This window comes from Dasypus novemcinctus, chromosome 13 (assembly GCF_030445035.2).
Source record: "Dasypus novemcinctus isolate mDasNov1 chromosome 13, mDasNov1.1.hap2, whole genome shotgun sequence".
NCBI classification, from domain to species: Eukaryota; Metazoa; Chordata; class Mammalia; order Cingulata; family Dasypodidae; genus Dasypus; species Dasypus novemcinctus.
The window spans coordinates 16,187,805-16,209,629 of record NC_080685.1 but is presented as its reverse complement, the minus strand read 5'-3'; the positions used below and the strand labels follow the sequence as shown (position 1 = coordinate 16,209,629).

The following is a 21,825-nucleotide window of genomic DNA, read 5'->3' as shown; positions in this document are numbered from 1 at the left end:
AGGGATTTCTCACTGAAAGGGCAGCAGGATTAGTTGACTACTCAAGTCTTTCTAGAACTTTTTAATTTATTTGTTAGAAACTTTACATTGATTACCTGAGCATTTGGAGGGCAAAGTCACAAACATTTCCCCTCCAAATGTATAATACCTAAAGAACCTACATTTGTCTGGAAGTGCTTTTTTTGATGATAACATATATAACATTCAATTTGCCATTTCAACCACTTTTAAGTGCACCAATCATTGGCATTCATTACATTTACAGTGTTGTGCTACCATCATCACCATCCATTGCCAAACTTTTCCACCGCACTAAACAGAAACTCTGTAGCCATTGAGCAATAACTTCCCATTCTCCCTCCATCTATCCCCTGGTAACCTCTGATCTACTTTATGTCTTTGATTAAGAATCATACAATATTTGTCATTATGTGGCTGAGTTATTTCACTCAATGTAATGTTTTCAAAGTTCATCTATGTTGTGGCATGTATCAGAACTCTTTGAGGAACTGTCACACTGTTTTCCACAGCACTTGCACCATTTTACCTTCCTGCCAACAGTGCATGAGGTTCCAATTTCTCCAAAATCTAACCTGTTATTTTCTATTGTTTGTTTGTTTGTTTTTTAATAACAGCCCTCCTAGTGGATGTGAAGTGCTGTCTCATGGTTTGGATCTGCATTTCCCTATGGCTAATGATGTTGAGCATCTTTTTATGTGCTTGCTGGCCATTTGTATATCCAGTTTGGAGAAATGTCTATTCGAGTCCCCTGGTCATTTTTTAAAAATTTGTTTTTTTTTTGTATTTTTGTTGTTCAATTGTATGAATTCTTTAAATACTCTAGATATTAAACTCTTATCAGATACATGGTTTTCAAATATTTTCTCCCTTTTTGTAGGTTTACTTTCTTGATAATGTCCTTTGGTGCACAAAATTTTTTAGTTTAGATGAAGTCCAATATATCTATTTTTCTGTTGTTTCTTATGCTTTTAATGTCATATTTCAGAACCATTGCCAAATCCAAAGTCATGAAGATTTTCCAAATGTTTTCTTTAAAGAGTTTTATGGTTTTAGCTCTTATATTTTGACCACTGATACATTTTGAGTTAATTTTTGTATATGGTGTGATGCAAGGGTCCACTTTCATTCTTCTGTACTTATATATCCAGTTTTTGCAGCACTCTTTGTTTCCCCATTAAGTGGATTTGGCAACCTTGTTGAAAATCAATTGGCCATGGATATATGGATGTATTTCTGGAGTCTCAATTCTTTTCAGTTCATCTATACATGCCAGTATCACACTGATTTGTTACTGTAGCTTTGTAGTAAGTTTATAATTGAGATGTGGGAGTTCTCTAACTTGGTTCTTCCTTTCAAGATTGTTTTGGCTATTTTTCCCCACCCCCACCTTGCAATTGCAAATGACTTCAGGGATTGGCTTTTCCATTTCTGCAGAAAAAGCTGCTGCACTTTTAATGAGATTGAATTTAATCTGTTGATCACTTTGTATATTACTGACATCTTAACAATATTGTCTTCCTATCCATGAACATGGGGTGTCTTTCCATTTATTTAGAGCTTTAATTTTTTCAGCAATGTTTCATAGTTTTCGGTATACAAGTCTTTCACATTCTTTCTTAAATTTATTCCTAAATATTTTATTATTTTAGATGCTACTGTAAAATGAATTGTTTTCTTGGTTTCCTTTACAAATTGTTTATTGCATGTATAAAGAAATACAACTGATTTTTGGTGTTGCTCTTGTACCCCATAACTTTGCTGAATCCATTTATTAGCTCTAGTAGCTTTCTGGTGGATTCTTTTGGATATTCACTATATAGGATCATTTCATCTGAAAATACAGAGAGTTTTACTTCCTCCTTTCCCATTTGGATGCCTTTAGGGCTTTGTTTCTTAAATCAGTTTCATGTACCTACTAGTATCTGCTTGGGTTAAAACTGAAATAGGTTTAATTTTCAGAGCCCTCATACATGGACAAGAGCTGACAATACTGAAATATGTTGGGTGGCAGATAGGAACCAACTTGGACTTTAAAATCTGAGGTGTATATTTCACAAATCAGATAATGTGCATGTCTAAGTGATTATTAGAAATGGAAGGAGGGGCATAATCAGGAATTAAAATGAGGATCATGCATTTATTTTATAATATAGAGAGTAGTTCCTTCTTCTTCTAAGTTTTTACAGAACTTTATGTGAATCTAATTTATTTACCCTGTACTAATTATCTCTTATTTCAGTCATTTATGTAGTGTACTGTCTGCTACTATTTGTAATCCCTTGAAAGCACAAATTTCTTCTTTATATTATCCAGAGTGCCTGAGATTCTTGAAAAGATACAAGTATGTTATGGTTTTCCTGAAACTAACTTTTTAATTTTTTTAATTTTTAAGTCTCTGTGATTAAGCAAAGATGTCAGAAGCAAGAACTGTATAGCTAAGAGGAAATACATAGCCAACTAAAAGATGAGAGGAGAGCTAACAAAAATTTGTGCTAGTGCATTGTAGAGGCAAAATATGCTAGATTATACTTCTATGCTGCAGTAACAAAATCTGAAATCTTGGTTGCCTAACACAAAAAATTTTTTTTTGAATTTTAACACAAAGTTTTACTTTTTGCTCATGAGATGTTCAAAGGGGATGTTCCTGGTTGGGTTACTCTCCAAGCCAGCTCTCTACCAAGTGGTAACGTGGTGATTCAGTTTCCCTCTTCCAAGTGACATTGGTATTCTCTAGCACCAAAGTAAGACAGAGAACATAAAATATTTCTCAAGATGTTTTAGGAGTCAAGTCTGGAAGGAGAACATGTAACTTCTCCCTAAATTCCACTAGTAAGAATGTATCATGTAGCCTCACTTTTAGGGAAGACTGAAAAATGTGGTTAATCTATATGACCAGGGTAGAGCATATAGGACAGATGAATTAGTATTGCCAAACACAAAGAATTGGCTCTGCACAGTGACCAGATATCCATTTCATAGTCTGTGAGGATATAGAAAAACTATGCTCATCCCTTCCCTTAAGAAAACAACTCAAAAGCCCATTAAGTCAATGCATCCATCTCCAAGTCTTCCAGCAATGTGTAATCTCTGCCTTAGATTAAAACGTAGCTTCTTATGGTTTAGCAATCTTTAACTAAAAAGGCAAGTTATCTAGACCTACACACACTCATGATATCAGAGTGGAATAGTGACAGGATAATAGAAACAAATGCTTCTTTGAGAAAGGGATGATGAATATACCAAGTCACTTGTCCATAACAATGATGAAATACTGTAGGTTATGTTAGTTGGGGTAGGGGAATTCTTTGACTAAATCCTGGTTCCGTTCTTCAAAAGGGAATCCCTTGTCCATTGTTTCTCCATAGACCTTGGCTCAGCTCTTTGGGAGATTCATCCTTTTCCATTATCCCCCATGGCTACAAAAGAAATCAGTGTTGAGGAATCTGGCCTCCTTGAGGTCTAAAAAACTTTTTTTAATTTACCTCATGTTCTTGAGTTGGGGCCCAAAGTTTGTATGAAGTATGTAACAGTCAAAGGCATTTTTAGTTGAAACTTGATGTTCCTTTGGCTATATATTTCTCTTATAAGCTGATTTGTTGACTTCCAGTTAATTCTGTGTACCATTAATCATGCCCAAAATTCTTTCCTAGATGTAGTTTCACATCTCCCTTATTTCTTTGCCTCTTAACCCACATTCTTCTCCCTCACAATTTTTAAAGGCAACGACCCTGAGGATTGAGAAGATTCACTACATCTTCATTATTCAGAGGCTTTTAAATCCCATTTTTTACTCGTTGGTGTCTAGAAGCAATTGGCTCTTGCAATCCTATAGCAATTTCTAGACTTTGTTTCTTTTCCTCTGACAAATTAGCCAATATTTCCTTGAACTCGTCTTTTTTATAATGCCTTACTAAACCCAGACAATAGTAGCCCACCCAATGGAATACTTTGAAACACAATATTTTGTTTGCTACAGTCATGGTATCAGAATTATGGCTGAGAATTTTGGTCTTAGTTGGTATAGTAAAATGTTTATTTGGCAAAGCATAAAGACCTTCTTCCAACTATTGTGTATTGTACTTTAGAAATTGATGTCTCTCTATTTCTGCTATAATTCATTTAGTCATTGAGCACTAAAGAAGTTTGAAAAATAAATGGAAAACATGGTCTCTAAATTAAAGAGAGTTACCATTTATTGGCATAAGATAAACAAAATGCCATGTACGGGTATCTATCTATCTATCTACCTACCTACCAACCTACCTACCTACCTGTCTGTCTATCTACCTACCTACCTTTCTACCTACCTATCTATCTAAAGTGACCTATAAGCATATCAGAGACACATATCACAGTGAATTTATTTCCTGAAACAAATATTGGGACATATTGGATGACAATGGGAGTATACTTTTTTGAAAACAATGGGAAAGGATATTTGACATCAGGAGTAACTCAGAAAATCCAGAACATTTGATTGCTACAGATACTATCTGGGTTGAAAAATTAGGATTGTAGAAAGGATGAAAGTTAAGTCTCAGAAGAGATAGGCTAGGAAGGAATTAGACTTGAAAGTCAGTACCCTGCTAACTTTTTATAGAGAATCTGATGTTAATCTAGGAATGATAACAGAAATAAAGTCAAAATATATTTTGCAAAATTGTGTACCTAAGTTCTGTACATATCTTATAGTCCTATTACAGTCTCATTCATTCATTGTTCCAATTGCTCATGTATTTAACAAAAGTTTTTGAGCAGATCCTACCAAGGCGTTACTTAAGATATGAAGGTCACAATAAGAGCAAAACAATCTCTGCCTCAAATAGCTTTTAGCATAATGGGGAACACAGGCATTAATTAAATAATCTTATAAATAGATACATAATATGAGATCTGGCAAGGGTTATGAAGGCAAATCATTGCAATTTATGGAGTTGTATGGGAAGACACCTGGTCTAGTCTGGGGTAGGTCATAAAAGGCTTCCTGGAGGAAGGGAACCCTGAGCAGAACCTGAGAGGTGACTGAAGGAACTGTCAACGTAATGGAAGCAGGGCTTTCCTGGCAGAGAGGGCCTCTTGTGCAATATCCTGGAGATAAGAAGGTGAAAAGCATCCATTCATACTCTGTACTCCAAAAAGATTATCTCACAACTCAAGGCCTTTGCTTGCACATCTTTTCCCAGTTCATTCCCATTACTTTTTTTTAATTGTTTTTTTTTTTGCTTTATCTTTTTTAAAAAGATACATAAATCACACAAAATGTTACATTAAAAAATATAAGAGGTTCCCATATACCATACCCCCCACACCCCACTCCTCCCACATTGACAACTTTTTTCATTAGTGTGGTACATTCATTGCATTTGATGAGTACATTTTGGAGCACTGCTACACAGCATGGATTATAGTTTATGCTATTGTTTACACTCTCTCCCAGTCCATTCAGTGGGTTATGGCAGGATATATAATGTCCTGCATCTGTCCCTGCAATATCATTGAGGACAACTCCAAGTCCGGAAAATGCCCCAATATCACACCTCCTTTTCCCTCTCCCTGCCTTCAGCAACTCCCGTGGCCACTGTCTCCACATCAATGGTATAATTTCTTCCATTGCTAGAGTCACAATAATTCTATAGTAGAGTACCAGTAAGTTCACTCTAATCCATATTTTATTCCTCCATCCTGAGGACCCTGGGATAGCAATGTCCTCGCCACCTCTAAATCAAGAGGGGGGTTAGATCCACATGGATGATGGATAGAATTCTCCTGCTTGCAGCTGTAGACTCTCTCTTGGTTTCCTGGTGTGGTGGTTGACCATCCTCACCTCCCTGTTAGCTGATGTGGGTAAGTCCAATGAACCGGAGAGTAGGTGTTGCAACTCTGCTGAGGATCAGGACCCAGTTGGCACATAGACAGTCCAGAGATTCAAGTCTCCTGAGCATACACCAACCCCAGCACCAACCACAGCTTCAGTAAAAGTGACAGAAGAGGCATGCATAGAGAGGTCACATCTGAGTCCAACTCCATTACACTCAGGAGCACAAATTCCAAAGTAGGGCTCACTGGTAAGGCACTGAACTCCAGAGCCATCTGTCATGACTACAGGACCTGGGAGTCTCTGTAGCCTTCCGGAGAACTAGTACCTGGGGTTGTATCTACTTCTGGCTGTCTCTGAGATTTTGCAGAGATGTGCATAAGCACAACTCCTCTAATGACCTCCCAACTCATTTTGAAGTCTCTTAGCCATATAAACTCATTTGTTTTTATCATTTCCCCCTTTTATTCAAGGTCTTTTTCTAGTTGCATCACCAGCTGGTGCATCCCTCGGTGCCAGGGAGGCTCATCCCCAGGAGTCATGTCCCATGCTGGGGGGAGGTAATGCATTTACATGCTGTGTTTGTCTTAGAGAGTGGCCACATTTGAACAAACTGCAGGCTCTCAGGAGGTAACTCTTAGGCACCCTTCAGCTCTAGGCCTAGTTGAAATTTCAAGCCTAGTCATCAGTATCAAGGGCCCATCATTGAACCATCCTTCTTCACTGGTCTTTGCCCTTGTGCTTGGGGGATTGTTGCTGCTCCACTGGGGAGCATGACAGAGTTCTCCAGAATGGGAACTCAGCACTCCCTCAGTTGTCACGTGAAACTCTACTTCCATGTCAATACCCAACGAACATACGAGCATATCTATATACCCAATATGCATGCCATGGAGAACTCCCTCCCACCCATGCATCCCCCATCAATGATACCCTAATCAATGCTCCTCCCCTGCCATAGTTGAACCCCTCTGTGATCCAAAACTTCTTCAAAAATGAAGTCTAATATATTGTCAAATTCACTTAATAGGAAAATGAAATAGTAATGATAGGTTTAAAGATTAGAAACAATACATGATAATTTAGAAAAACTAAAATAAAGTAAAAAATAAGTTGGCATATTAAAAATATGAAAGATATCATAAAATTTTGTTTGATGTTTTGATTTTCATTGCTGTAATAGGTGTTGCCCTATATGCAATTTCTTCCATTTCTTCCTCAGTGTGTACATCTTTTTTTTTTTTTTTAATCTGTCTTCAGAAAAGTTTAGGTCACAGTAAAGTCACATACAGAATATAAGGAACTTCCATATACCCAATATCAAACACTTTCCCCCTTCCCCGGCAATGATCTTTTTACATGTGGATGTTAATATTTGCTGCAACTGATATACAGATATTGAAACATAGCTACTAACCATGGTTCCATTATGGTTTACATTTTAGACTGTACACCTTTATAAATTTTTGGTGATACTTAATGTGGCCTATATCCATCATTGCAGGATTATGCAGAACACTTCCATTGCCCCCAGTTACCCCCTCTTCCATCTATTCTGTTCTTCTCTCCCCCTCCCTTCAGGGCCCACAGTGACAACCAGCTTCACTGCTTAAAGGACAAGATTCACAGACACTGGCAACAATGCTGAGGGCTCGACATACTAGTCTGTACTCCCCATTGGGAGCCACTCATGCTCTCGAGAGACACCCTCCCCTCTGTTTGAGAACATCAGGCCTCCCCAGGATGGGGGCAAAACTCCTTCCCACTCATTGATATAACACACTATGACAAAGTCAGCACTCAAAAGCTCCCTAGAAGGCTGCCCCAGGTACAGCCTGTGCCAGATGTCCCCCTGTCAAACATCTTAAACCAGTAATCCTTCCTTATATTTTCTAAAGAGTTTTCTCAACATTATAGTTTTTAGAACCAGTTTGTGTATCCTGATGGAAGAAGCCTTATCTGACCTCTCTCTTACAGTCTTTTTCCTTTTCCCCTCTCTCTGGGTACTGTCTTGGAAATCCCTTCTACATACTTACACAGAATTATTTGCATATATCCCTCATGGCCTATATCACTTTATTTTGCAATGTTTGCTTACATTGTGGGTTCATTAAGGGCAGAAAATGTCTGTCTTATTTATATTACCAGCTTCCATCTCAGAATTTAGCACATGGTATGCACTCAATAAATTTTTAAAAAATAGACATATCTAAATATTCTAAAAATTTCAAAGCCCTTGAACCTTTTCTGAATAGTAAAACATTCTTATGTCAAAGAAATACGGCTTGGGTAAAGAAATATTTAAAAAGTTAATTACTTAACCTTTCATTTTACTGATTTAAAAAATAAGTTACAGAAACACATATGCAGAATATATTCCTTATTATAAAAGGAAAAGTTGCTTAGCTTTAGCTTGCAACTTAACACCCATTTTGATGAATTAAATCATTGAGGATTTATTATGTGTAGAAAATGAAAAAGACATAACCTCATTCAGGCAATGTAGTAGACTTGCTTCTGACAAGCATCCAGATATACTCACTGACTGCTATTGTTATCCTAGTCCCAGAAAAAAAAAATCAAAGATAAATAAAATGCTATCTAAACAAAATGAAGGCGATCCACAATCATTCCCATCCTTGACCTCTTTTCCTTCAAATTAATCAAGGAACCAAAGGGAAACCAGCTGCAAAATCAATCTTGATATTATAAATTTCTAAGGCCACCTTGATAAATGTGTTGGTTTTGATGTAATACATGAATGCTTTAAAAAAGAAAAATAAACAACTATAAAAACATATGCCAAGAAGACATCTACACCTCGATAGGATGAGCAGATCTCGGCAGACCAATACTTTTCCTGCAACAACTAGAAAATCCAGATAAAAACAGTTTAAAGGTATCAGAAAGATACAGAAGGAACAAAGATTCTAGAACATATATTCTAGAGAAGCAGAACTATCCTACGATGAGCTGATGATGGCCAGCTGTTTTTTCCCTGAGAGCATTTGATGATTCTGCGTACAGACTGAAGACTGAAAATTCTCCTTGCAGAGGGCTTCTGCCATTAGGCAGTGAAGTCAGCAAAGCTTTTAGTGACTGAGCATAGCTGAAGGACAAACTGCAAACCTGAAGGGCCCCAAATTTCCCCCCATGGAACATCTGCTGATATCTCGAGTTGCATAGGAGTCTGGGGATCCAGTCTAAAAGCTTCTAAAAGGTAGAGGTGCTCTTCCACAGTTTTTTTTTTTTTTTTTTTTTTTTGGTGATTAAGCAACAAAGATCTCCCAGGAGAGAAAGCCTGCTTCAAGAACACCAAATAAAGATGTTAATGGGGAAAAGTGGGGTAGGGGGTGGGGTATATGGGAATCCCCTATATTTTTGATGTAACATTTATGTAGTCTAAAGCTTCATTAAAAATAAAAAATTATATATAATATATAAAATTATATATATTCCGGATTTAGGTCCTTTTCCAGATAGACATTTCGCATATATTTTCTTCCAATTTGTGTCTTGCCTTTTTATTTTGCTAATTGTCATTTTAAGAGTAAAAGTTTTTAATTTTGATAAAATCCAATATATCTATTTTATGTGTGTGTGTGTATATACATGAGAAGGTGTAGGTTTATAGAAAAATCATTCATAAAATACAGAGTTCCCATTCACCACTCTATCATTGACACTTTGCATTAGTGTGGTACATTTGTTACAATTCATGAAAACATTTTTAGAATTGTACTATTAATTATAATCTCTCATTTACAAAAGAGTTCATGGTTATGTTGTATGATTCTTTTGTAAAAAACTATTTTAATCTAGTTACATATATACAACCTAAAATTTACCCTTTTAACCACGCTCAAATATATAATTCAGTGCTGTTTAATATGTTCATAATTTTGTGCTGCCATCACTGCCATCCATTACCAATCCTTTTCCAACAAAACAAAAAGAAACTCTGTACAATTAAACTCCCCATTCCCTACCCCAACCCTAGCCCCTAGTAGCCTATATTTTACTTCTGATTCTGTGAATTTGTTTATTCTAATTATTTCATATCAGTGAGATCATAACAATTAAAAACACACAAATAAACAAACAAAAAACACCAAGTCTTTCTCTTAAGGTATTTAGCAGTTTTTGAAGCTGCATTGGGTGGGAGTCTGGAGACCTGGGTTTGGGAGAGGTGAATTTCCTGTAGTCTTTTAGAATTGAGGAGATAAATGCCTAACAAGCTCTTAACCAAAAGTGCAGGAGGACAATGCCAATGGAATAAGGGCAAAACAGAGGTGGAATCTCATTAAAACTGCAGCCTCGCCCCAAGCCACCTATTAAGCTAATTATTACAGGTATTAATACAAGATTGTGATGATCAATTTCTCACTCCACCTGCCTAAAAGAAGAAAGGAAAACCTTTATCTGCTGGGGGATACCATCATCTAGAGACTCTATAGTCTTCCAACTCATACAATCTGGCATACAGTAAAAGTTACTAGGCATACAAGTGAAAAAATGTGACTGATAAGAGAAAAAACAGACAATAGAAATATATCAACAGATGATATAAATACTGTCTCTACGAGACAAGGATTTTAATATAACTATAATTAATATGTTAAAGAACTCCCAGGGGACCTTCTTAAAAATGTTTATATGTAGTACATACACAAAAGTTTCTTATTGAGAGATCTGAAAATCAGTAATTAAAAAAAAGCTTCCACATGTTTTGATGTACTCTTATCATTAAGGAGTGCAGTTTACAGATCATCTACATCAGCCTCATCAAGGGCTCTCAGCAAAATGCAGATTCCAGGCCTACTTGGGGAAAAACCCTCACCCAGGATAGGGCATGACAGACTGCATTTTAAATTAGCATCTGAGGTGTTCCAGAAGAACTATAAAGTGTAAGAATTACCAGCACAGAAGAATTTCTTTGAGTAACATCTCTACAATTGGTTTTGTGACTCTGGGTTTTCTAGAATATCCTAGGCAGCACCTGACCCTGGATCTCAGTAACAGGCTAGAGGTAGCTAAAGCATTGCAAACTGACAAGTCAATTTGTTCATGCATGGCACTTAGGTTCTTTCAGTAGATATAGTAGCCGATGAGTTTTTACATAATATGGAACAGTAGTAACCCACAATCTTGCTATCAGCATAAACTAATAGCAACTTACAGGCAGATTGTGCTGCTATAGCCACATATTTACTAAACAAACAACATTTATTAGCATACGTACAGAAAAAAAGTTTATATGGTCTGTTCTGCAAGTTAGATGAAGTTTCAACATTCTATTCTTGTAGGTGCTCTGACCACATCTAACAAAGGCTCATTACAAGCAGAAGTAGCCATAGAGCAGGATTCTATAACCCTTACAGTTGATGTCAAGCAACCAGAAATCTTTATACCCACTGGCTGGAAATAGGATGGTTTACTCTGGGTACAATTGCTAAGGATAAAGGTCATGAATCTTATGTAAACTGTTTATGCAAAGGTCACTGAAACATCATATCCAACCCATAATATACACGGAATACCTGTTAATCCCCAATGAGAACCCATTCCTAACATTTATCATGTCATTAAACAAGTAAATATTTTTTTTACCAGTAATAATCCATTTCAGATATTTACTTACTGTGTCAAAAGCAATGTGTCAGGTGTTGACTGACATATGGATAACAGAAGACCTTGCTGTAGCTGCTGAGGATTCTGTTTCCAGGCCAAAATCTGATGTGTGATAGTTCAGGTCTGATCAAGAGCAATGCCAAAGGCTTTGCCTGGCAGGCCTCATGGGGGAAAGCTGCCCTCCCGCACCAGGCTTGGTGCACACCAGTGCACTTGACAGTCTGCAAAAGGAGTGCAGGGAAGGACTCAGGCCTCCCTGGCTCCTCATGCTCATACATGTACTATCTGCATTCCTAGGCTGAGGCCCTCCCCAGGTGCCTCCACTACCACCTCCACACCCCAGGAGGAGGGGAGACCTTGAAGTCACTTGATATTTTCTCCACTCTGATACAGTACTTTTCCACTCCCTAACATCCCCCCCCACCCCCCAGTGCTCAGGTCCATAAAACTGCAGGTGCCTTTAGTTTGGGGCTCCCTCTGATACAGCCCCACGTCTGTCTGCACTGATCCACTGACCCTCGCCTGGCGGTGTTCCGTGGGGAAACATAAGACCGTGGAGCAGGCACGTTCCTCTGCTACCACTGCAGTACCTGATGAAAGGCTTCCTGTTGCTACCACTTTGGCTTTAATTATTGTCTTAATTAGCTACTTTCAACACCTGGCAGCTCAGTTCTGCCCGTTCTCCGCTCAGCTCAGCTCTTGACAGCTGCGTCCGGGGCACAGCATTTCTGCTGTAAAGTTGGCTGACAAACCCAGAGCGGAGATTCCTGATAGGAAGACTAGCTGCAGTGGCCCTCACGTCCATTAACAAACGCACGCGCAGTGCCCCCCACCCAGCCTATGGTATTTAAAGTGAGTTACAGACATCTTAACAAGACCTAAAAAGGACTGGCTGTAGAGGTGACAGTACTGAGGGGTAAGGAGGTAAAAGAAGTGCCCCATAGCACTTGGATGATGGCAGGGCTTGGAATGATCAAGAAATCATGATCCAAAAACATCCTGAGATATTGTAGCAATGGCTACATCTACAAGTGGACCCATATTTAAAATGACAATGATTATTATTGGTAATACTTGATGAAGACTAACACCCATGTCCTGAGTGTCCTAATGTACTTGAACTCATTTAATCTTTATAAGTATTTGAGATTGATACAAAAAATGAGGCTTGGAGGAGTTAAATAACATTTTCAAGATTATCATGGTAGAATGGAGAAACCTGTATTCACACCCAATGTATCTGTCTTCAAATCCCATGCTACTTATTAGAAGGAAGTGGAGGGGAGGGAGAGAAGGGAAGAACAAAGAGAAGAAGAGGAGGAGAATGGGGGAAGGAGAGAGTGACATGGCTTAGCACTGCACACGTAAAAACTAATGCAGGGACTTTATTCAGTACTGAGCTGGGTATGACTTAACAATTTGATGTAGCTGTCGAAAACACTAATTCGGCCTTCAGCTGCATTACTAATAAAAAGAGCAAATGTCTACTGAGTACTGTTCGTGTGTAGGCCTAATATTAGGAACTTTACATGCATTAATTCATTTCATCTTCACAATAATAGGTATGAGATTATCCCCTTTATATGAATAAGGGAGCTGAGGCTCAGAATGATTAGAGAACGTGCCCAGGGAAACAGCCTGGGATGGAATTTGGTGGTTGAATGAAGAAAGGCCTCTGTGATTTTTTGACTATGCCCAGCCCTTCCCCTGGGTTAGGGAATGCACCTGTTTGTAATAGCAAGGGAAGGATCCTGACTTCACAACTTCAGTCATTCTTTACCTAAGTGAATGTCCGCCTGGGGAATTTGGTAGAATGCAAGGCTCCCATACCCACACTTGGAGATGAGGATTCAGAATCAGCATTTCCAACAACTGACCATCTTGAGTGATGGTGATATCAGCTGGTCCATCGAGGCTGCTCTGAGAAACACCAGTTGAAGTGTTTTTTGTGGTAGTCACAAGATGGGTTTAAGAGGAGAAACTTGAGGCACGGGGACAGAGAAGACTTCTCCCGAAGGCTCTCTCAGAAGAGGAGATGGAGAAGAAAGCTTTTATGTGAGGTCTCACATGCACGGGTGGGGTGGGGGGAGCATGCAAGCAAGAGAAAAACGTTCCTAAGGCTCTCACAAAAGAAGGGGTAAATTATGTACCATTATACAGGATCTTAATTTTTTACTTTTTTGCTTAGATATGATTTACCTTTTTTTTTTTTTTTACAATGGTTTTGTGGAGTTTGTAGATCATAAACAATTGAACAACAGGTTTAAGCATTCAGCCGGTAAATGTATTTTGGAAGAATATAGTGATGTGGAAAAGTTGCACAATGTAATTTTAATATAAAGAGCTAATGGTAGATTGAGAGATGTATTCAAGAATAAATATGTTCTTAATCTTAATCCCATTCCTGTTGTGTAACCCATTGTGAACAGGACCTTCTGAAGATTCTTTTAGTTAAGGTGTGGCCCACTTAATCCTATTACCACTGGAGGCTTCCCTAGAGGAGGAGCCCAAAGTTGGAAGTGGAAGCCTCTGGAACCCGGAAGAGAAAGGAGAGGACCTTGCCGTGTGTCTGAAAACCAAGAAATCCAAGTATTGCCGGCTAACCAGAACCCTACCCACCTGGAAGGCAACGAGCCTTCTAGCTCCTGACACCGCCAATAAATTCCCGTTGTTAAGCCAACCCCCTGCTCGGTATTTGACTTAGCAGCCCGGAAACTAAGGTAGCAATACCTGAAGTAGTGTATACAATTTGATCCCAATTTTACAACAATGTATTTTGCATTGAAAAAAGGCGGAAAGGGAATACAGGTAAAATTCAAAGCAGTCCTTTGGCTGGATAATGGATTGTCTTCTTTACGTATTTGAGTATTTTCCTACATTTGCCCCACTGAACCGCTATGTGGATATATTTAGAACAGAAGAATAACATTATAAAAAAGTGATTAAGAAGTCTGGAGAGAATGACTTACCAGCAGGGGAAAAAAGTGACGAGAGGCCAAATAAAATGGACATCCTTGAAGTGAGGTTTGATTTCGTACTTGCATCTTCAGTGAGAAGGGAAGCTTCCTGAGAACTGAGCGAGCGAGCCCCACAGCGTGAAATAATAAAAAATCTATCCTCCTAGGGCTGTGCAAGCTCTGCCTAAGAAATGCCCTTGGTTTCTGTGGTATTCAGAGCATGGTTTTTTTGTGTATGTGGAAGCAGGTTTCTGCCTTTAAAGTAGTTTTGCAGATTATTTTATAGTGAGAGAGCGCGAGAGCGTCGGAAACTGCTGAAGCAGGAGCTGTAGGATTTGACAAGGGGAGAAGCCTGCCGTACGCCCCCAAAGGTCGGGAGGCGCGCAGGGGGCGACAGGTCGCGGATCCGCCGCCCGGCGCTGCCACCCGCGGGCAGGGGGCAGCAGCGCCCCCGCCTGGCTCCTCCGCGGCGGCGAAGAGCACATCCCCGCCCGCCCAGGTGCCTCGAGAGCGCACGGCTGCGAGCGCTTTCCCCCGCTCCGCGGCTCCCGCGCCCGCGGCGACAGCGACAGGCGAGGGGCGCGGCGGTCGCAGCCGCCCCGGTTCCCCCTGCGGGCTGCAGCGCGCGCCGCGGGCCGGCCTGGAGCGGGGACCCGGCCCGGAGCGGGGACCCAGCCCGCCGCGCCTCCCTCTCGCCGGACGCCGCGGAGGCACCCGCGGGAACCGACCGCGAGGGCGCGCCGAGGCGGCGAGGGGCTGCCGGGCGCTGGGCGGACCCTGTCGGCGGGGCCCGCACGCCCCGCTGGGAGCCCGGCGGCGGCGGGCAGCTCCGACCCGCGGCCCCCGCTGCCCTTTCCTATGGGGATCCGAGAGTTTCCCGGCGGCGCACCCCGGGGCAAAACCATCGCCGTGTGAGTCGAATCCCCGGCCCGTGGGTGCGCGAGCGCGAGGGGCGCGGGGCGGGAGCGCGGGGCTGAGCCGGGGCGGGCGGGAAGCCACACGGGGCGCGGGGACAGCGGGCGGCGGCGCGGGCCGGAGCTGCTCGGGAAGTTTAAGGCCCCCTCCCTCGCCGCTCTCCCCAACTCCCACTGCCCCGAGGCGCCCAGGGCGAGGCTCGGGAGACGCGACCCGGCGCCGCGGCTGCGGGGGGCGGGGGCTGCGGGCACGGGGCGGGCAGTCCCGGCCCTTCGGCGGCACCTGCCCGCTGGGGGGCCTCGGCGGCGCCCCTGATCGCCCTGAGGATCGGCTCTTGGCCCTGAGTCCCCTCCTCTCTGTCCTCCCCCCCCCCCCCCCCGCCCACCTGCCCGCGGCCTCAGTGGCATGAGGAGGTCACCGGACGTCAGCCCCCGGAGACTGTCGGACATCAGCCCTCAGCTCCGGCAGCTCAAGTACTTGGTGGTAGACGAGGCGATCAAGGAGGATCTGAAATGGTCTCGCTCGGTGGAGGACCTCAGCGGGCCGGTGGGGCTCACGTCCATCGAGGAGCGCATCCTCCGCATCACCGGCTACTATGGCTACCAGCCCTGGGCTGCGAGCTACAAAAGTAAGACCCATGCGGCTCGCCTGCCTCGCCGGCGCGTGCGGCTTCCCTCCGGGTATCATACGGGCGGGGCCGGGGGCCGGGGCGCCACCCCGATCCTTCCCTTCCCCGCAGATATGGACCCAGGTTTCCAACTTTCCGGACGAGGCCCCGGGGACCAGTGCTCCTGGCCCTTCCGTCTCACACCTCTATCCTTGTCTTTATCCCCTCCCTCCCGAGGTGTCCCGATAGGGGAAAGCGACCCAGTAGTGGCAGCCCTTGAGAAACAGATCAGACGCTCAGAGTATCCTGGACCGTGTAGCATCCCTGCGGATCCTGGAAATATTGCCCGTGCCCTGGGTTGGGGGCGCCGCTGGCCCAGTTGGAGACTGCCGGCTTGGCCTAGATTTCACCTCTTCCTCTTTTCTCCTGGGCCCTGAAATACAAAGGACAGTTCTTGGGTCCTTCCTTTTAGATCTTACTCATTCTTTTCACCCTAGGGCTTTATCTGTCCTCTGTGTAGGTGTTCTATATGGCTCATTCTAGATACTAGCCCTTGGTGCCTGCGAGTTGAATGATTGGTGACAGGTGGAGCAGCTGAAACTTGTCTTTGCCAATGGGCCCCTGCTGATGGCTTTGACCATGGTGTGAGCAGTTAAATAGACATTACCTATGTGTTGAGGCTTAGTTTGGTGGACATTTTTATTTTTCTCACTTTGGAAGGTGGGGGGTTGGCTACAACAAACTTGAGATACCTATAAGTGCAATCTTGTTTAGGATGTCCCATCACTATAGTTGGACTTAGCGGAAAGAGATTGCCATTTATCTTCTGAATGTAAGAACCGGTATTTATTCACTTCATTTGTAATCAATACTAACAGATTGACGATTCTGAGGTAGGCTTTTACCCTTTGTTGCTTGAAACCAGAACATAATTTATTGGCCCTTAGGGGGAAGAATCAGACTTTTGTATTTAATCATATTCAGCCCTAAAAATGTCTATCTTTAGGTTATTTTCAGTACACTGAGTTCAAGGCAAAGAACAAAGGCATGCTAGCAGTTAGCTGCTTAGTTTTAAGTTATTTGCCGGGAGAAGCATGGGATTTGACTGTTTTGTTTTCATGCCCTTACTTGTTTCTAAAGAACTGCGGTGAATGCATTTAACTCAGTATAAACCTTTAAAAGGTTATCTGTGGTTCCTCCAATCTCCTTCCTTTGCTGCTAAAATCGTAGCTGATAGATTGGCTTTGGATTATACTGAAGAAGGACAAGGGCCCACGTTCTCTTCCCTGCTTGAAAACACTGGGCACAGGATAACAAGCATTAAAGCCCACTGGAAACCATTTTTCTTCTGGATATGGATACTACACTCAATTTGTATATCTGCTTTCATAATAACTGAAGGAGGTCTTCATAGACCCATCTTTTAGCCTCTGAAGTCATAAAAATGTTTATCTTTATGGCCCCACGTGCTCTGTGGAAATTCTGGCCAAGGTCTGAGCCTTGCAGGGTCAGGAGGATCGTACAGCAGTGATGACTGCTCTGCTACCAACACACTTAATAATTAAGATGGGAAAAGGCAGCAAGAGAAATGAGTGCCTTGCACGACCAATGGCATTCTTAAATATCCTCTCTCTGAGGCTTCATTGAAAGAGTAAATATTAGCAGACAAGGCCGTGGTGATCACTGTGATCCAAATCAATTCAGTTCACTCCACACTATCTACTTCTTTATTCCAACGTATTTCCTTTTTAATAAAGTGCTTTAGGCGACAACTGACATTTTGATTGAATTAATTGGATTTTAAGTTTAAATTTAGAGAGGCTCATGTTTTATTCATATACCCAAAGAGGTTTTAGGGAAGCATTTTTGCTGTTTGCCATTTCTACCCAATAGGAAAAATATGATAGAGTTATCCATCTGCAGGTGTCAGTTAGTTACATTATTTGTTGGTTAAAAATCACACTCAAGCAAACACGAGAGATGAGGATTACAAGCAAAATTTTCTTTTCGTGGTCTCCAGAGCAAGTTATAGGATGCTTCAAGCCTGGTTCTTAACATTCGGATGCCACCTGACAGTCATCTTTTAAAGTGGTTTGTTTACATTCCAGCTGGGAGAGTTGCTAGACTATTTGATAGGGACAAGCAAGCTGCCCTTGCAGCAGCAGAAATCATTTGAATGGTCAGGTATTCATTCTCGTACTCTTAATTTTTTCTTTGTGGGCAGTAAGATAAATAAGGTATTTGTGAACAGTAGAGAAATTATTTTTGCTTAGTATTCTCAACCTAATCAGTGAGAATCACTAGTTTCGCTATAAGTAAGTGATTTTTTATAAGGAATTGTTTAAAAAGACTAAAGGCTCCCGGGTCTGCCAAGGATGGTTTGTATGGCACGTTCAACTGAAAATTAAACTGTAAGCAAACAGGTAGGAAGGGTTGAGCTTCTCTTTACAGTGTAAAGTCCTTGGAGGCTCCTTATTCCCTGTTTCTGAACCAAACCAGCAGTATTCTTAGCAATTCCTTACATTCCCAGCCGCAAGTAAATCTGGAGCCCGGAGAGTGCTTGGTCCACAATTACTGCTCAAAAAATATTTGGTTAAGGAATGAGTGGTTGCTGCCTGAAATATTGACCTGTGGAAGAGGGACCCTCTGAAGGTACCTTCTGTAGTGATTTGTGCCATTTAATTCTTTTTGCTGATTTCCTACATATTTGGAATTGCTTCACTCCATCCTTGTTCTACCATCATAAGTGACACCATTGACTTTCTGAACCATAGACTAGACTAGAATTCTTTATGAAAGCTTTGGTTTAGCCCAGGGTTTCTCAACTTTGACACCACTGACATTTTATACTAGATAACTCTTTGTTTTGGGGGGCTAGCCTGTGCATTGTATGGTGTTTAGCAGCATCTTTGGACTCTACCTATTAGATCCCCTTTGGTTGTGACAACAACAACAAAATGACTCCAAACATTGCCAGATGTCTCCTGCAGAGAAAAGTTCACTTTGATTGAGAACTACTCATTTAGTCTAAATCCCAAATTTGTACTCCACATGAACGCTCCTCTGCCGCCCAGTTCTGATAGACCAGCAGACCTGCCATCTGAATTCCTGGCCTTCTACTTTCTTCTCCTTTCTCTCTGGACAGCTTCTTAGGTTTTCATCCCTGGCTAGATTAGAAATAAACAGCCTTCCGAAGCCTTGAAAGTCACTAACAGAATTCCACATCAGTTCACCATTGATGGATACCTTGTAGAAAGTGCTTTAGACTTCAAAACAAAATGTGGATAGTTTTCATTTAATGGCATTCTTTCCGCTCTTGACCAACAGGAATATCTTCTGCGTCCCCCTTCCTTTTTCACTTCTCCTGTGTAGACACAAATTGGGGAGGGAATGGTGAAGAGACCAGGAAGAATGCATTTGTGTACTGGATGGCAAAACCCAAGGACTTGACATTGGGGGGGAAATTGGCAGCATTTTGGCCAAGGGATGGTTGAAGTAGCATTTCTGGGTGATCCCAGAGGGACAGTCTTATGCAGGATGAAGGAACATCTATAAATGCTCCTTTATTTTAATCTATTCCTTTGGAAACCTTTTCTGGAGCATTTACTACATGCCAGAATTTAAGTGATGGAAGATGATGATGAGTGTCACTGAACAGAGATACAGCCTCATCAAAGAGCAGGGATCAAAAAAACGTGCATTTAGAAGATATATAAGGGGCGATTGTTTGCATTTAATAGCCATGTTCTATTTTGCAAAAGCTTTCCCTAAAGGGTGTTTTTAACTAATGAATTCTCAAACACTTTTCTAGTAAAACATTTAGGAATAGTTTTTTTTGGGGGGGGGTAATGTTTCTGCATTAAAATGAAGTACAAGTGTCTTTTGAGCATTGTGCCAATATGTTCAGATAAAAATGGTTTTCTTATGGAATGCTGGTGGGTTTAGTTTTCAATCATTTGTGGAGTGGAAGGCTGGTTAGTCACAAATGAGCAGTTTGAGATGTTTCTGATCATCCCATCTCTAGCCCACTCCAATCTGCCATAGCAGGAGTGCATAGATAACCAAGCAAAATGCAGTTTAGCTGGGTCGTTTTTGTGGTCCAAGCTGAAACAGCACAGGGCACTGAATAACACATGGTGACGAGGACATTGCAAGTGTCGGGATCCGCCGGGTTTAAAATGTTATAAAGGGCTTGTATGCGTTGTGGAGAGGGGCTTGGGAGGAAGACTGCCTTTCTACTCTGTGTACTTTCAGACTGAACGATGACTAGAGCTGGCTGACGTAGCTACCTGCCCTAACTGGAACAGCGGCTCATAGTGTAATTGAATTCATGGTGAGTCTTATGTCTGAGCCTCCCAAAATAGTAAAGGTCAGGTCAGCAATTCAAAAATGACCCACTTGTAAGAGATTTATAATTTGGTTGTAAAAGTTCATTCTAGCATGGAGCTCAGCATATGAAATGCCAGACTGGAAAGATTTAAACCGGAAAAAAGTTGTGGGGGGGGGGGGGGGGGCGGGTGAGCATCAGAGCACTGCATTTTCTTAATGGCTCCAGAGAATACATTCTTTCCCTGAATGTAAATACAAGCTACCAGCTTTGTGGAGTAGTTTTCGAGATTCAACAGAATTAAAGTGAAGATCTCTTCTCTTGTAGGAAGTAGAGTGGTTTCCGGTTTGCTCAAATCGTTGACAGTCGGTTATAAAGCTCTTACATCTGGTTGTGAAGGGCAAATGGTCCAGGCGCTGGCCTCCTGGGAAGCAAAGAGCGCTGGGCAAGGACATTTCTGTGATTTTCAGACATCTACTCTGGGTCTCTTTACAAAGTGCTTAGCCTGAAAGACTCTTGCCATGAGTACTTATCCTTTTCTTAAGCAGCTAGAAGAATTTACCTTAGTTGCATTAAAAAAAAAATCCATACTTGTGTGAACTATAGAACTCTGTTTAGCTGGAAATAGTTAAGGACGCTCCTTTGAATTGTAGGCCTGCGATGGAGTGGACGATCTTGGTTTAATGTTTTCAGGAAATGCTGAGGAGATAGAATCCTGGACAGTTGCTTTCACATCCATTTATGCATTTTGTAGATTTTTGAGCTTTTACTATATGTCATAATTCAGAGGTAAATGATGGAAGACACATTTTGCCCTAAAATCTCACTGCCTAGAGAGTAGAGGGGAAGAAAGTAAAATCAGCAGTGGTAATAGAGTGTGGTAAAAATCACCTGGGACTGCTTTGAGTAATTTGGGGGTGGAGGGCAGGTCTGCTTTCCAGGTAAAGGGACAGTATAAGCACAGACATGCACATATGCTATTGCTGGAAGTGCAGTTTGACTAAAGCACAGCAGGACAGGAGACTAAAAAGGTGAAGGTGGACTTGCTGGTAGAAACCAGAAACTGGTAGGTTCTGCTAAGGAATTTGGAATTTATCCTAAAGGCACAAGAGAGCCCCTGAGGCATTTCATCTCACTCATCCAGGGCCCAGCTCAAGTGTCACTTCCTCCAGGGAGCCTCCCCTGACTATGTTAGATTAGGTGAGGTACCCTTGCCAGGTGCTCCCATAAGTATTATTACCTCTCATATGTACTGTCATGGCTAGTTAAGTGGGTGGCTAAAACTCTTAATAGATTGAAAGCTCTGTAAGGATAGAGCTCATTCTTTTATTTCCAGCCCTCCACGTGGTGTTCAATATTACACATTCTATAATTCTCTCTCCAGCTCACATGGAATCCCTTGCACCAAAATCAATAAACATTGGCTAAATATATTAAGGAAAGGCCTGATTAGCAAGTTCCTCCTATAAAATTGACTCCTGAGCATCTACATTTTTGTGGGGTCTTCCAGAATTATTCTGTATAGAGCCCACTTCTGATTGCCTTTCTCAGT

General features: G+C 41.6%; 1 protein-coding gene across 1 annotated transcript in view; it reads left to right on the top strand.

Annotated features, from left to right (window-relative positions):
- The first annotated feature begins 15,209 nt into the window (after positions 1 to 15,209).
- SLC35F3 (solute carrier family 35 member F3) overlaps positions 15,210 to 21,825 on the top strand; it is a 423,487-nt gene continuing 416,871 nt past the window's right edge. Inside the window, exons 1-2 of the mRNA XM_058309522.2 lie at positions 15,210 to 15,335; positions 15,741 to 15,967. Of these exons, the coding sequence (XP_058165505.1) occupies positions 15,283 to 15,335; positions 15,741 to 15,967 (280 nt within the window). The 5' untranslated portion in view covers positions 15,210 to 15,282. The remainder of the gene's footprint in view (positions 15,336 to 15,740; positions 15,968 to 21,825) is intronic.